General features: G+C 42.7%; 1 protein-coding gene across 1 annotated transcript; it reads left to right on the forward strand.

Annotated features, from left to right (window-relative positions):
• Nucleotides 1–1,604: 1,604 nt before the first annotated feature.
• si:ch211-113j14.1 (sterol 26-hydroxylase, mitochondrial) lies at nt 1,605–9,272 on the forward strand. The gene is made up of 9 exons (XM_031292241.2): nt 1,605–2,042; nt 3,043–3,233; nt 4,064–4,263; nt 4,337–4,534; nt 4,637–4,800; nt 6,588–6,754; nt 7,503–7,584; nt 7,696–7,932; nt 8,926–9,272. Exons 1-9 carry the CDS (start codon nt 1,794–1,796, stop codon nt 9,040–9,042), a joined length of 1,605 nt encoding a protein of 534 aa, XP_031148101.1. The 5' UTR covers nt 1,605–1,793; the 3' UTR covers nt 9,043–9,272.
• Nucleotides 9,273–12,434: the final 3,162 nt, after the last annotated feature.

Genomic DNA, 12,434 nt, shown 5'->3' on the forward strand with positions numbered 1-12,434 from the left:
ATTTTGTTGGTAACCGTTGTTGTATAATAACAATATTATACTTGAGGAGGCCTACACTTCAGTAATTTCGGACCTCGAAATTAAACCCTCTGATGTAATATGGCTTAAACAAACGTCAACGTTAAACGCTGGTGCAGTTTTAAATGTTTTATCACCACGAGTTTACAGACGTCTCTGCTGATGAGTATCAGCTGACCTGAGCCGAGACACACCCACCAAACCAGAGAAAACATATCTCAAACATAGATTTAATATTTGCAGTCTATTCTCTCTCTCTCTCTCTCTCTCTCTCTCTCTCTCTCTCTCTCTCTCTCTCTCTCTCTCTCCCTCCCCCGTGAGGTCGAAAATCCAGCTGTTCCACTAGCTGCTCCCTCTAGAAGCCTGGAGAACTTCCGTTGTGTAATCTGGATGCAGCGTTTTTTTGTTGCATTTGTTTTCTGGGTTTGTGTGCTTTTATTTTTGCATCGTTTAATATTTGCAGCGCGTTTATCTATTTGGTTGTGTTGTGTGTATTTGCAGTGCGTTTATCTATTTGGTTGTGTTGTGTGTATTTGCAGTGCGTTTATCTATTTGGTTGTGTTGTGTGTATTTGCAGTGCGTTTGCTGAATGCTGCGCATGTGTTGTCAAATTAATGAAGTTGTTTTTCTTTTTCCATCGCTTCTTTTTTCGGGGTTTGTGTGCTTTTCTTTTTGCATCGTTTCATATTTGCAGTGCGTTTATCTATTTGGTTGTGTTGTGGTATTTGCAGCGCGTTTGCTGAATGCTGCACATGTGTTGTCAAATTAATGAAGTTGTTTTCTTAATTTGCTTGTGTTTTGTCTATTTGCGTGTGTTTTCTTAAGTTGCAGGGCGTTTCCTCCTGTCGGCATTTAAGTCCCTCTGGCCGCAGTTCCTGTAACTATTTTCAGCTCCTACTTCAGGGCAGGCTCTTTTCGCTGTTCCCTTATCAGCATATGAACCTAGATCAACTAGGGTCGGGTTTCCCGTACAGACAGACCAACAACGGGACAATTCTAACAAATTTCACCATCTTATTCATCACTAAATTCACTTCTGACGTTTTAGACGATAAATGAACTGTTTAGATTTCGAATATAGGCAGTCTTGCGAAAATTGATGCCGAATTGACAATTTGCTTCAAAGTTTTCAGAGTTAAGACGCTCCATGAAGTGAGGCGACAGCCAGCAGGCGCCTGCCCCGGCCGCTAGCTCGTCGCTCGGCCAGTTATGCCCAGAGACCCCGCTGTGTGCTGGAGCTCTCTCAGACCGCTCTCGTAAATAAGAGGCTTTTATTTCACCGGTTCGCTTGTTTAAATATCACAACACATGTAATCATAAGATTAACAGGAAGAACCTGTGGTTAACTGTCTTTTCGGAGTTAAACTCCACCTCACTGGCCGGCCGTCACGCACGCACACACACACACACACACACACACACACACACACACACACACACACACACACACACACACACACGTCCACAGCGCAGCAGGCAGAGGCGGGGGAGAGAGAGATACCCGTTTCGAGAGACTTGTTTAAATTATGACAAATATGCTATATACATTAGATTTAGTATTTAGTTAATACTTTTTTTTGGTGTAGGCTATTTGTTTTCTGATTTTAACGCTATAAAGACCGTTGCCGTGCTTGCGTCACTACCTTACCCCTCCTAGTCCACTTGGCCAGGGAGAATGCAATTGGAAAAAAAGGTTTTGGGGGAGAGTAGCTAGTAGATTTGCTTGGACTTTTTCTAGAACTACGTTCTGTAACTACTTGGTCAGAAAGCGGCTCATGATGGGTTTCTCGGCGGCTGCCCGCCGGGCTCTCCTCCGGCTCTCGGTGCTCTGCGCCCGGCCCCGGACTCTGCCGGCGGCCCGGGCCGGTCCGGAGCTGCGACCCAGAAGAAACCTGAACGTCCAGGCGACGAGCAGCAAGGCGGGGAAGCTGAAGAGCATCGATGACCTGCCCGGGCCCAGTTTGTCCACCACTCTGTACTGGTTATTCGTCAAAGGATATGCGGACAAGAGCCACTTACTGCAGGTACAGGACTTTTGTTTACTTTTTGAACATAGAAATCTTTGAAATTTAAAAAAATATGTTTGCTGAGGATTTTTTTGGTTTTCTATCTTCTATTTATCTTTTTAATTAATGCTGTCTTCCCTTCAACCTTGAAAAAAACACTTTTTTTCTGACATTTTTGTTGCCTTTTTTTCACAATTTGTTTTTGCTTTTTCCATCGTTTTACATTTTTTAATTTTTCTTCCCATATTTTCTGATATAAAACAAAAATTTAAAACGGGTCAATGTGACCCGAGGTCAACACAAGGGTTAATTAATTGTTTACATGTTCAAAATAAAATAAACACAACAACTACAGTTGCTGTAGCCATGTGACCTACTTCACTTGCCAGTAAGAACAAAAGCAGCTTCATCAACAGTTGGTTGGAGGCTTCAGAGAAAAGGTTTTCAGCCTGAAACATCTTCTACAAGTTAGGAGTTTGTTGTTTTTGTTGCAGAGATGAGATAGCGGGGTTTGAGCTTTTATTAAACTGCAGACGTTGACTCTAAGTTTCTAATTATATATAGGCTACTTGACTGTTGTATTTTTTTATAAGTAGTAATAGAAGTTAACAGTCAGATATTGAGATTTAAAGATAAAGCTGTTTGAATTCATTTTGGGGATAATAACTTTCACCTCGCCTGGCAGGACAGTTTGAGATTTTATTCTTATTTTGTTACTTGTTTGTCATTTATTAACTGCTGCATGACATTTACAGCAGTGGAAGAAGTATTTAGATTATTTATATAAGTATAAGCAGGAAGTGTGCAAATATTCCTTTACATGTTAAAGGCCTGCATTTAAAATTGGGCTTAAATACTGTACATTAGCCCTTTCAGAGTGTTTTATATAAAAGTAACATCATATTATTGTGTTATTGTATATAACTGTGAACTGATTACATGTTTTAGTTGAACATTTTACCTGAAAAGTAAAGAAACTAGTAACAGTAGCTGTAATGATGCAATCTAAATCTTCTAGGGTGTACAGAGGAGGCTGTACGGGCCCATCTGGCGCTCCAGGTTCGGGCCGTTCGACATCGTCAACGTGGCGACTCCAGAGCTCATAGCTCTGGTGATCCAGCAGGAGGGCCGCTACCCGCGCCGAGCCGATCTGTCCCACTGGCAGGAGTACCTGGACCTGAGAGGACTGGCCTACGGGCTGCATGTGAGGTGAGGCGAGACAGACAACAAATGTTTATTAAAAGTTGATGGATCTGCCTTCAATCTGAAAGAAAAGATGTCACTAATAATGGCCACAAACAACAGTTAATATAAATATGGTCCTAAATTATTAGTAGTCCTTTAATTTTTACATACAAGGTTTGGGTTTAATGTAAGTAAGGTCTGGCTACACCACAGATGCATTGTGGGACAGGAGAAAAAAACTCTGGGTTGTTTGCATTTCTTTAAACCAATCACAATCGTCTTGGGCGGCACTAAGCTCCGGACGCAGCGACGGTGGCTCTGCTAAATAGTCTCAAGAAGGAACTTGTTGTGGTGGAACATTTACACCCCGCTAAAGAAAACGCCACATAGAATATTAAATGAAGTTACCTGTTCACACTATACAGTAACGTGAGCTATTTAAATTAGCTGATACATGGTTAAACCTCATTGTCTCTTACCAGTGTATCTCCGTTTGTACTTCGTCCACAGCAATCCCACCAATCAGTCCCAAAATGTCCCAGTTAGAGAGGAAATGACCTAAACATATTCTTAGTAAATCTTTACAATTATTCCCCAAACAGACCCCGTAAACAGACCTGCCTTGTTGCGCAGTCCAAATTTACTTCAGAACTTGCCATTTTCAGCGTGTAGCTTGCTAGCTTGAAGTTTGTTGTTGTTGTTGTTGTTGTTGTTGTTGTTGTTGTTGTTGTTTGGGCAACACACAGAGAGCGGAAGGGGAGGGACATCCGGGATGTCAAGCTTTATCCTGGAAATGTGCTTCCATTGATCCAGACTATAATCTGAACAACCACTAAAACTCTTTTACTTTGTAGCCCGGGACCCGAGTGGTACCGAATCCGCAGCGCCCTGAACCCCAAGATGCTGAAGCTGCAGGAAGTGCCGGCCTACGCCCCCATCATCAACCAGGTGGTGGGAGATCTGCTGCATCGCGTGGAGTTCCTCCGCAGTCGCAGCCAGGACCAGGCCACTGTTTCAGACATGGCTGCTGAGCTCTACAAGTTTGGCTTTGAAGGTGAGAGTTCCTTCAGTGATGGCAGAGGGTCGAGGTTAGGAGGATGCTTTCTGACTCCTCTAACCTCTTGCAGCTGTCTCCTCCATCCTGTTTGAGACGCGGCTGGGCTGCCTGCAGGAGGAGATTCCCAGAGACACGCTGCGCTTCATCGCTGCCGTCAACACCATGCTGACGGTGTCAGACACTGTGCTCCTCTTCCCCCACTGGAGCCGCGGCGTCCTGCCCTTCTGGAAGCGCTTCGTCCAGGCCTGGGACGATCTCTATGGCGTAGGTATGCAGCAGCAAAAGAAAACAACTAAACTAATTCATGCAATTTGGGTTTCCAATTCTGGATTTTAAGTCAGGAAAGTGTTTTTGTGTGTTTGTATGGCAGCCCAGACCCTCATCGACAGGAGGATTGCTGAAATGGACGCTCAGGTGTCCTGCGGCGAGCCGGTAGAGGGCATGTACCTGGCCTACCTGCTGTCCTCCAACACGCTGAGCAGAACAGAGGTCAACATCACCGTCACCGAGCTGCTGCTGGGCGGCGTGGACACGGTGAGACGGGGCGGGGGGGTACCAGCTCATGCTGCTGGGCCAGGGGCTTCTTTCTGGTTTCTGCTCACTGTTCAGAACTGGTTCTCCCTTAGGTAAAATAAAAAACATCACCCACACAGCGAGGCAACCCTTCAATCAATCAATCAATATAAAGCTGGTTGTTGCAGCAGCACAAGGACAGAAATACAGATCAATAGAGAATGTGTTGCTTTTATCGCAAAATGCACAATTGTTGTGAATACTTCAACCTAGCTGCCCCACTAAAAGGACCAAAAGTTAAGGTTCTATGCAGAATGGCCCGTCTGCAAAGTAATTAATACCTAAAGTTCTCAAATAAATGTAGTGCAGTAAAAAGTACAATATTTCCCTCTGAGATTAAGTGGATGTATAAAGGTAAGTAGCTCAAAGTTGTACTTTCCACCAGTAGAAATGATTTGTTATGTTATTAAAGGCTGCCCTTCGTAATGATCGTACACAAAATCAGAGGCGTGGACTTCATCTTGAGACTCACCTGGGACAAACACAATGATGAAATGATTCATCTTTGTTGGCCGTGAAAACATAACAGTCTGGAAACCAAGGAAACTATTTAACGAGTTATCTGTGTCAATAGTTAACAGTAGATTTACTAGTATTAGTAGTAGTAGTAGATTTATTTTAAGGAATCAGCAACAGAAACAACTGCTGGTTTTGTTGTTGCAGGTAAGAGCAGTCGCAGAGCTCGTCTGGCTGCATTCCCAGGCGAGGTTGAGGCTTGTAGGCGTTACAGCTGTCAGATGGACGTCAAATCTGGAAATCTGAGCTATAAGCAGTTCTACAATGTCGACATGGTTTGTTTAGAAAGAACATACCGTGTCACCACAAAGGGGAAACACAAAGGTTGATTGCCAATACAAAGATCTTGCAAAATAACTACTCAAAGGCGTGCCAATGAATTTGGCTGAAACTTTGTGGACGGATTCCTCTTTTATGTTCAGTTCTGCTGCATTGCATCTTCATGACTACATTCGTATAAGCCATTAATATTAAAACGAGGAGGGAAGGACAAGAACTATGCACATCCATGACTGTTGCAGAATGTGCAAATACATTAAAGTCTTTAGTGTATATTTTTAGTCATTCTAGCAGCTCAAATTTAACACTTTAGAGTGTCTTACTACTTTAAAGTCTCTATCCACTACACAGCACTTAAAGAAAAGTCACTTTTAAAGCTAGTTTACCTGTTACTCTCCTTATTTCCTTCTTCCAAAACAGTGGTGAAGAACAGCAGGAGTTAATGCCAAAGGTTGGGCTTTCATTAAAACAAAATTATGACTTGTGTGTTAATTGCATGTCAAATTAATTAGAGCAAACACGGGCTCAATTGCCTCCTAAGTTACCATATGATTGATTGCTAAAAAACATTTAAAAGTCAGATGCAGTCACTCTGAATAAAACCCACCGGGGTTACAGTCACTTCTAGCTAACTTCACAGCGTTACTTTAAACAAACGGGGAAACACTGATGTATGAAACTGACTATTAGATTAATTTACTTATTAATCCAACACCGTTCCCGATCGCTCTGGCCTACTTTAACCCCTAGTCTCTCCATCACTTGAGTCTGAAACTGAAATATCTCCACAACTATTGGATTGTCATGACCTTTGGTTCACACATGCATGACCCCCTCAGGATGATTGGTAATGACTTTGGTGATCCTCTGACTGTATGACAGGTAAGCAAGTCTTCGCCCTGCGTTGGACAATAATCTGATTTCTCCTTCCTTTCCCTCCTGACGGATCACAGACCTCCAACACCCTGTCGTGGGCGTTGTACCACTTAGCGAGGGACCGCAGGGCTCAGGACCGACTGTCCACAGAGGTGAACTCTGTGTGTCCGGACAGACGAGAGCCAACCACAGATGACCTGAGCAGGATGCCCTACCTGAAGGCCGTCATAAAGGAGACATTACGGTGAGCTGACAGCTCACATTCATATTGCAACATCCACAGGGAATATGACCTACAAACACTACACTCAGTCATGCAATAAAAGCCTGTAGGTACATGTGTAGCTTTGTGCAGATACAGACATTACGCGCACTTCCCCAGAAATGTAACTTCACGTCGTGGCAACGCTGACTGCAACGACTGTGATAGGTCCGCTTGTCCATGACTTGGTAGCGTCACACTTCCCTCTATTCATTTCCAGCTGTTTCTTCTCCGTGAACAACATGAATTCAAGGAGAGGGTTAACCTTTCCTGCTACAGCTTTCCTGTAGTGATCAGAAAGCATAGGGGAGACACTCTGTTTCTCCGTCTCTACCGCCGGAGTCGGTACTCGCTCGTACACACACATTTTCCTATGGGAAACATGGAACCCAACGCCAGAAATAGCGTGTTGAAAGTAGGGAAGGGGCCTGATAACCGTGCAAGATGCAGTCACCAAACATTGCAGGTGTGTAGTTGAGATCAAAATGAAGGCCGAGCTTGAAGATGGGTGTGATCTGAGCATGCCGTAGGACGTAGGGTTAGAAGTACAGGAGGGTTATTAAGTGATTAACATGTTTTGTGTTTTCTGGCAGTTATGCATCCGTTATTATCTTTGTTATCTGGTAGAACTGGCATGAAGCAAAGAATTAAACACCTAAAATGAGACACGAATAAACAACATGATCTGTTTTTCTCTGATTCGGAGCTTGATTGTGTCTTTCTCCTTTAGCCTTTATCCTGTGGTGCCTGGAAATGGACGCGTATCCTCCGAGAATGAGGTGGTTCTTGGCAACTACTGGTTCCCGAAGGGGGTAGGAAAGCAGAACCAGGAGCCACACAGACTTTAAAGATTTGTGACTTTCAAAACAAGTTGTTGTTGAAGAAATCGATGTGCTATTTAAATACACTTCTTTTCTTTTCAGACTCAGTTCCATCTGTGTCATTACTCAGCCTGTCATGATGAAGCAGAGTTTGTAGACGCAGAGCTCTTTGTTCCGGAGCGGTGGCTCCGTTCCGAGGCACCCGGCAGCGTCTGTGGCAGAGCGGCGCCCAACTTCTACCAGCATCACCCGTACAGCTTCATCCCCTTCGGTGTCGGGGTGCGAGCCTGCGTGGGGAGAAGGGTGGCGGAGATGGAGATGTACTTGGCTCTGTCCAGGGTGAGTGACGTAGAGACAGAACAGCTACATCCTCAGAGGACAGACATGAAGTGGGGTTTCAGAGGACTTTCAGTTCAGTTCAATTTTATTTATATAGCACATTTAAAAACAACCATAGTTGACGAACGAAGTGCTTAACAAGCTAAAAAAAGATAATATACACAAACAATACACAATACAAAATAACCAACAGTAGAAAAAAAAGGACAAGGTGTCAAAGCTCGACTTGAATTGAAAGCCAACGAATAGTAGTGGGTCTTAAGCAAGGACTTGAATGTTTCAGCAGTCCGAGATGTTCTTATATGAATAGGTAACTATTCCAGAGGTTTGGAGCAGCCACTGCAGAGGCTCGGTCACCTTTATTTTTTAACCTGGATCTGGGCACATCGAGGAGCTTCTGATTGGACGACCTCAGTGCTTTGACAGGTGTGCTGACATGTAAAAGCTCTGATAAATAAGAAGGCGACAACCCATTTAAAATCTTAAAAACAAGCAATACAATTTTAAAATCAATCCTGAAACAGACAAGAAGCCAGTGGAGTGTGGCTAAAACTGGTGTAATGTGGTCACGCTTTTTGGTCCCGGTTAAAAGAAAAACAATTTATCTGTGCCATTGAACTTTGAAGTTTTTGAGATATACTGTTAAAATCTACACACAAATGTAATAAACCAAATACTCTAGACTAAGGTGAGTAATGTATAAGTATATGCCATAATGGTGGTGATGGCGCAGTGGATATGACACATGCCTTTGGTGTGGGAGACCCGGGTTCGATTCCCACTGCGATACATCAACCAATGTGTCCCTGAGCAAGGCATTTAACCCCTAGTTGCTCCAGAGGCGTGTGACCTCTGACATATATAGCAATTGAAAGTCGCTTTGGATAAAAGCGTCAGCTAAATGACATGTAATGTAATAATGAAGTTTCTTTGATAATTGAAAGGCTATTGTCAGTTTGAGCAGCACAGTGATCATTGTGTGTTCTCTTACAGCTAATGCAGCACTATGAGGTCCAGCCTGAACCTGGTGCACCGGTCGTGGAGCCTAAAACGCGAACCCTGCTCATCCCTGCCAAACCCATCGCCCTGCGCTTCCTGCCCAGAGCCTGATGAGGGCGCCACTGAGCGTCAACCGCTCAGGTGTTTATGATAACCATTTTCACAGGCTGCAAACAATTTAATGTGTGCAACACAAATTTGTCCAACTCTTGGTTCTTTGCATGAAGCATGGTGCAGTGTTGACATGTTTAATCAGAGCTGCACAGAAATCACTCAATACGAGCATGAATGGTTTATTTAAGGGACAAAATTAAAGGAAACTTCTGAAATTACTCAACCTAGATGTGGGAGGCTTGTGGGTCTTTCCCTGACTTAAATCATTCTCGCCAGAGTCCATGTGAATAACACCCACATATTTATAACAAATACTGGGGGTTTCCTGTAGGTCATTTAAATGAGTGATATGTAGCCTAACTTGAGGATAGATATTGTGAATGTGATTTTTATGATACTGGAGGTATCTACCTAAAGAGGTCTGACTCAGCATAACACAAACACACACACACACAAACACACACACACTTTGCACAGACATATTTATTAGTATTGCTGACTTAAAGGGATACTTCACCGATTTAGCATTAAGCTTTGTATCAGTAGAAACACGGTAGTATTTTTGAATGACCGTGCTTCCCTCCCTCATGTCCCCCTGAGACGAGAGATCTCTGTATTGTGGGTCTGGAAAAAAATCTTCCGATGACGGAAAACGACGATTTTTGCGTCATCTGAAGATTTTTTGCCCGGAGGCTATGAACTACAGCCAGTAGTAGGAGCTACTTCCGCATGTTTTCAACCCGCCCATAGTCGGGTTGGACTGTCGTCTTTACCCGAAGGTTACCGAAGCAAAACGAGTGTCAGCCATCTTGAAGCTTCGCTAAACAGGCTTCGTCTTTTCAGCAGAAAACTTTTACAACAATTCTGTGCATTCAAACTACCGCACATGTGTACCACCGGGATACATTGGTACAGATCAGAGAATATGCAGGACACTTTATTACAGACGGAATACTCGACACACTACGCAAGCTTCACCTGCTACGGAGACCAGCACCTCAGCCTGCGGTGTTGCCCGATGCCGCTAGCCGGTAAGGGGACATCCTCAGCGGTGAAACACGGAACAAGTATGTATGTAAGTAGTATGACCTAGCTAGGTGGAAAGCTAACGCTAGCCGGCCACCTGTTCCATCAATCCTGCTTGCAAGTGTCCGCTCATTAGACAACAAACTGGACTACATCCAACTTCAACGAAACTCCCAACGCGAGTTCAGAGACTGCTGTGTTTTTGTTGTTGTGGAAACATGGCTAAACAACAGTGTACCGGACTATCCAGCTGCCAGGCCGGCTGCTCTGTCGCCGGGTAAGACTAGTGGAGGTGGGCTGTGTTAACACGGACTGCTGCAGAAATGAGCTGCTTGTATCCAACTAACTGCTAACTGCTGGTGGAGTTTCTGACTGTTAAATGCCGACCATTCTACATTCCACGCAAATTTACGGCTGTGTTTATACTCGGTGTTTACAGCCCACCAAGCGTTTCACATTTCTACTACATAAGTGACCCAATTTAAAGATATATTCATCTTTCCAACGGTGAAATATCCCTTTAAGTTTAGCCACATGCCAATGTGTGCACACTCTGACACTTGTTTTTAATAACTCTATTGAGTCATTGCTTTATTTACTGTTTACTTAGGACAAGAGGAACGATCAGGAAAGGACACAAAAAGGCCATGAAGGACAGGAGGGCTGCGGGAGGGTAAAACAAGGTTTTCAGGCTGAAGCACATGTGACGGCTGATGTTTCGGTTTCATTTTATATCAGACGGCTAAAGATGTAAACATTTGGCTTTTCTTTGCATACAATGTTTTTTTACATGAAACAGTGATTTAAGACTTGAAAGAGTCTCCAGTTTTGTTTTCATGGGTGATTAATAGTAACGTGTACATAAAAATATGAGAGGAGTTGAATGGTAAGAGAACTGCAACCTCAGTCAAATATCCTCTGTTGGGCCGTAATCTCTGTAATATTCCCATGGTGATGTTATCCTGATGATACTCTGCTTGAAATGTAATTGCACAAATAAAAATGTATAATTATATATCTATATATATACAAAACTTGCTAATGAAGTCCACTGAGGACCAACTACAATAATTAGATCAGAGAAAAGTCTTGGGTGCTGTGCCTACGCCTTATAATGGTTGGGAAAACCCTGAAGTTGAATCTGATGTTTTGCGTGACACAAAGTTTGAATATTGAAATAAAAGAGATTATTTTAAGGGTCTGTTTGTAGTAAATCTGTTTGTAGTGGCTGTATCTTGTTTTTATGTGCCTGTATCTTTATATAATTGATTAAAGATACTCAATGACCTTTTACACAAAACAGATGTTTACAATAAAGCCTTGAGGGTCTTGGGAGACTAAAACTTGGTCAACAGTTGTAAACTGATAAGGGCTCTTCTGCCACCCCCTGCTGGACACATTTCACTACATTTAAATGTGTAGAAAGTTTATTTATTCATAATTTATGCTGTAGTAAATTAAATGTTTAGTGTCATCAGTAGGAAAGCTGCTTTACTGCTGCACCACAGTCATATACAGTGATCAAACTTAGTATTTTGTATCCTGAGTTCCTTGGACTGCAAGAGTAGAACCTCTTTAAAAAGACGACACTGCACAACCTGAAACAAAAAGCTGTTCCATACTTTGAATTCAAATGTCAGTGATCGTTTAAAGTTTTAAAGTCTGCACATTCAGATCATTTATAAATAAAGCAAAAAGGAGATTTGAGGGCACAACGATTATTAATTAAAGAGGCCAAATTACTCCAGTATATTCAGCTAACAAATTTGAAGGACTCGTAATTTGAGGTTTTGTCGAAACTCAATATATTACTCTACTTTATTTTTCTGAAAATCAAGTTTGATTTCAAAGACACATTGATATTTGAAGCGTTACTTATTATTCATGTGACCCCTGGACTCAGAGTGACTCAGGCATGACTCTGAATATGTGTAATGTACAAAGCATCTCTGTTCTCTGGACTATTCAGACTTCAGGGACGGGTCTAAACGTGTGATATGATATCACTTGACTCTGAAGTTGGATAAATAAAAGACTCTCACAGCTATCCTCGCTCACTCGAGCATACATGCACTTGATGTAAATATGTCGCTGTGAGTCCATCTGCAGATGATTGAATACACAAGTGTTGCCTAAAGGAGTTTATATCCAGCTTTGAAGGACCACTATGACTTTTTCTCCCCAGATGTGGTGTTCAATGAAATGGCAGATATGGTGGATCACCTGGAACTTTAAAAGACAACACATAGTGTTGCAGTACAGCCCTAAATACTACACAATCCGACATGACAAAGTCTCAACAATGTAAACACCAAACTGCACCTTTTTCCCAAATGGGTCATTATTATTTTGAAAGTCAAACA

This window comes from Sander lucioperca, chromosome 24, assembly GCF_008315115.2.
Source record: "Sander lucioperca isolate FBNREF2018 chromosome 24, SLUC_FBN_1.2, whole genome shotgun sequence".
Taxonomy (NCBI): Eukaryota; Metazoa; Chordata; class Actinopteri; order Perciformes; family Percidae; genus Sander; species Sander lucioperca.

Excerpts from the sequence above, each read along its gene's own strand:
- si:ch211-113j14.1 (XM_031292241.2), top strand. The coding sequence starts at position 1,794 with ATGATGGGTTTCTCGGCGGCTGCCCGCCGGGCTCTCCTCCGGCTCTCG. Across the intron at positions 2,043-3,042 it reads ACAAGAGCCACTTACTGCAG|GGTGTACAGAGGAGGCTGTA; the intron begins GTACAGGACTTT and ends TAAATCTTCTAG. Across the intron at positions 7,933-8,925 it reads TGTACTTGGCTCTGTCCAGG|CTAATGCAGCACTATGAGGT; the intron begins GTGAGTGACGTA and ends GTTCTCTTACAG.